This window comes from Cibotium barometz, chromosome 36, assembly GCF_041138505.1.
Source record: "Cibotium barometz isolate CiBa-2024 chromosome 36, ASM4113850v1, whole genome shotgun sequence".
Lineage (NCBI taxonomy): Eukaryota > Viridiplantae > Streptophyta > Polypodiopsida > Cyatheales > Cibotiaceae > Cibotium > Cibotium barometz.
The window spans coordinates 32,984,662-32,988,860 of record NC_141081.1 but is presented as its reverse complement, the minus strand read 5'-3'; the positions used below and the strand labels follow the sequence as shown (position 1 = coordinate 32,988,860).

At 39.5% G+C, this 4,199-nt stretch overlaps 1 protein-coding gene across 1 annotated transcript; it reads right to left on the bottom strand.

Annotated features, from left to right (window-relative positions):
* Positions 1 to 298: 298 nt before the first annotated feature.
* On the bottom strand, positions 299 to 841 carry LOC147617823 (uncharacterized). Its single transcript, XM_086775583.1, has one exon. It carries the CDS (start codon positions 839 to 841, stop codon positions 299 to 301), a length of 543 nt encoding a protein of 180 aa, XP_086631709.1.
* Between the last annotated feature and the right edge of the window lie 3,358 nt (positions 842 to 4,199).

Below are 4,199 nucleotides of genomic sequence, written 5' to 3'. Positions count from 1 at the left end.
TTGTATGCTAGTTAGCATACGCTATATGCTAGTAAGCACACAATATAAATTAGGTAGTTAGTATACAGTTAACATATACTGTGCGAGTTAGCATACAGTATATGCTGGTTAGCCTATACTATATACTAGTTAGCATACTTTATATGCTAGTTAGGATACACTGTATGCTAGTTAGCATATGCTTTATGCTAGCTAGTACACACTTTGTAGAAGCTTGTTAGTACACAATTAGCATATACTCTGGTAGTAGTAAGCATACACAAGATACAAAATAGAATAAAAGACCATGACGCACATGTCAAAAACCGAATGGCATGCTGTTATAGATTGCTTCATAATCTTCGGGGGTGATTGTGTACATTTGTCTTCTCTTTTGCATGTGTTTCATGGGTATCTTGATACAACGTACAAGATTTGAAAGTATGTAAACAACAAGTTGATTGTAGTCTAGTTTGAAGGTGTATGCATCCACTTGCTTGTAATACAGTCCTTGCACGACATAAGAGCCTTTGTCAATTACATTGTTCCACTCATCAATGTAACCCTGTTTTGCCTTTTCTTTTACTGCAATGCACTTTACCAAGTAAAAGTCTACATTCTCATCATTGGTTGTAGCATCCGGATTCACTGCAAAAGTGTCACCAACACACAAAGCACTACTTAATGCATCATGGTGGCCTTCATACACGAATTTTTCATATCCAATGATCTGTCCTTCAAGGGCATCATCAGTCGGAGTGTCTTCTTCATCCTCAACTTCATCAGACAATGGCATTAGAATGTGATAATCCCAAGGCTGCACATGAGATTTGTTAGTGCAGCGATTCCAACTATGGTTCATGCATGCATCACAAAAGCATGCCAATGGTCTTGTGGCAATGGCAGTTGCATCCTGCCGGTTGTGACCGCAAAAAGCATACAAGGTGCGAGACTTCTCAACCGTGGCACAATTCCATTTAACCTCCCTGTTTACATCACCTACTTTGATCTCCCAAAACACACGGGCACATTCCCTTTCTTTTAGAGGATATGATGCAGCTGCTCCCTTTGATAGGTTGGCTTGGCAATAGGCAACCACATCTGCAGCACACTTTAAAGTGGCCCCATTAGGCTTCAGCTGTTCATGTGTCAACGATCTTTTAACAACTGCGCCTGCACCATCATGCTCTCCCTTACCATGTCCTGATCCAAAGAAGAACTAGCTCATCTCCATTCCTATCAATCCAGCATACCTTGCAACAAAATAGAAAGGCCTAGTAGCGCAGCACCATCTGACCAGACCTAGTGACGTTTTGGAGTGACACCTTCTGAGGGTGGCCACGGAGCGAGCCCATTGCAGCGAGCCAATTTGCAAATTATTTTCAAATCAATACGAGATGCGAGCAGTTTCTTGTCATGTATCCATTGAAAGTGAGCAAGAATGACACATGACATACCAAAAAAAAAAGCAGGCTTACTACATGACATGCCATACCACCTTCAAGACATACCACCTTCAAGACAATGTATTCAAGACACAAAATAAAAGCAGGCTTACTACATCCACCAAAAATGCTACATCCAAACTGTCTTTAAATAAAAGTTCAAATATCACGCTACATCCACCAAAAATGCTAATATATAAAATGTCTTCTGTATCCACCAAAAATGCTACATCGAAACTGTCTTTAAATGTCTTTAAAAAAAAGTTCAAATATCACGCTACATCCACCAAAAATGCTAATATCCAAAATGTCTTCTGTCTTCACAAAAAATGCTAAGATCCAAAATGTCTTTAGTCTTCTTCAAACTGCAAAAAAGTAAGAAATTAATGAACATTGCATTTATAGAGGATTATGGGGTATTAACAGTGCCTTGTCTTATTAATTTGGGAATTACCTTTGTAGAATATGGCTCCAATAGCTTATTATATATGCGATGGTCCTTTTCAAAGATAATAACATTACGTTCCATGACCGCTGCAATAAGTCCAAGAGTTCCAGTCCCAGCAAACAAGTCAACAATAGTATCCCCTGTCTTTGAAAAGAGAGATACTATGTACTTGCATAGCCTCTACCCTCTTTGGCAACCAGCTCTCCAAGGCTTTCCCTTTCGTTTTACCATATCCTCTTCAAGAACACTACATAAACACAGAGATGAGAGACCCAAAAACCTAAACCCTAAATACATAGACATTGTTTTTAATCACAGATCCAGAGTCGATCCCTTACATATCTTGAATGAGGTCTTGTTCCAGATCTAATTCACTCCCAAGATTTTGCTCTTCCACCTTATCTCCATACATCCGTAAATACTGCCTTGGTGTACTTGAGCGTACAAAAACAGATAGAATAAGACATGCAACCTGTAATGAAATCCATTCAAATAGTAGTGAATTCCTTAGGCTATAAGTTGAAATAGACATAGACATAAGAATTTTTGTAGAAGAGAAGTGTGCAGCTACCTTTGTTACAAGTTGTCCCATCTTCTTTCCCACTGGTGGAGTGCATTTGACCACTTGTCGATGAAAGACCACAAATCCTCTAGATGTTGCCTCATGCTCTATCTTCACTCCTTCTTCCATTGTATAAAGGCATGTTATGAAGCCATGATCATTAAGACAAAAGTCTACAAATTGAAAAGTTACCTCATATAGACTTTCGCTAACCACATTCCAAGGTGGCACTCTGTGTCCCAAACAACCCTCAACAACGAGGTTTGAGGGGAAGTCTACAAACACCATCTCCACACAATAGTCAGTCCTTTTCCCATGGACTTTTCCTTTATTACAAAGCACATTCATGGCTTCCAAAACATGTTTGAATAGAGGGGATGGCCCTTCTATGTTCTTACAGTCCCTTGCAAGGTCCTCGATGGAGGTATTGAATGCATATACCATGCCTGCGAATTCCCACAATGCAAGAAGAAACACAGAAGAAGATTGATTGGTAAGAGAAAAATATTTATCACCCCAATAAACATACACTACTGTTAACGGCATGATATCACCTTTCAAAGGTGCTGGTTGGATCATAGACGAGGCTACATGTACATTGCCCGAAGTACTTGTTGTTTGATGTACTTCTCTTTGTCTCCTATTTGCATCCAATGCTTGACTCACTATATCCCTCCCTAGGTTAACTGGTAGAGGGTGCATTCTAGATGTAGAGGCTATAGATGTGGCATGAGAGCTCGTAGAGCAGCCACGTACTGCAGTCAATGGTATACTCTGCACAAAGACAACTTATGGTTATAAATTACCTCATCAGAAAACTTTATCATCGTGCAAAAATCAGAGACAACTTATGGTTACCTCATCAGAACCCTCCACTATGGTCATCTTAGCCAATATAGCTAAGTGTTGATCATGTAATTGAATTTCTTCATCTGGCACAACAAACCTCTCCATGTCTAGCCACCAGGGGCATCTTGTCTTTTCAACACTTGATAGAGGCTAACCATGCATTTCAAAAATAGATAACATACGTTTTATCATCATACATACATTTTATCATCATGACCATGATTACAGAAAACACTTACACTCCCAAGGTGCAGATCCGCATATATATATCGTGGAGTATCCTCGCAAATCCATAACAACACAAGAGGTGGTATGGCCTGTACTACACCACTATCCACCTCTTTCAGCAGCCATCTAAATTCCAAATGGAAAGGAAAACTAAAGTCAATAGGCTATATAAGAAGCATAAGGAGAAGAAATAAAATTGACCAAGTTTTTTTTTAACCTATAAACAACTCGATGTGTTGCAGAGCGTAGCCCTTTTTGTGTGTCCATATCATTGCTAAATTTTATATCCCCCTGATGAACTCTGAAAGCTTTTTTGAAATACTTTGGTCGATGAAAGACGACATAGTTTATAAAGGAATTAATGGAAGGTAAGGAGATTCTATCACAATTTTCAATCTCCTCCAGAAGCTTGGAGCCATAAGAACTTATTTGTAGCCAGAACACAAATGAATGTAGCCACTCTCTAGCTTTTGCTTTGTCTTTAGGCAAGTACTCTATCTCTCGAATGCTAGCTTGTGAATTATCCAACATTCGAACTAAGAATGCCTTATCTTCATCCCTAACTTGTGCAGCCCCAATCATGTTCAGTTTCTCTTCTGTCGCAATATGGGTCCCTGCTGCATGCCAAGGAAGTGACAAAATAGCACGCCAAAAGTATTCTCCATTGGCAGGGTCTGCTATGCGGGCA

What these genes read in the sequence shown, in the direction of transcription:
- LOC147617823 (XM_086775583.1), bottom strand. Translation starts at nt 841, where the DNA reads ATGAACCATAGTTGGAATCGCTGCACTAACAAATCTCATGTGCAGCCT.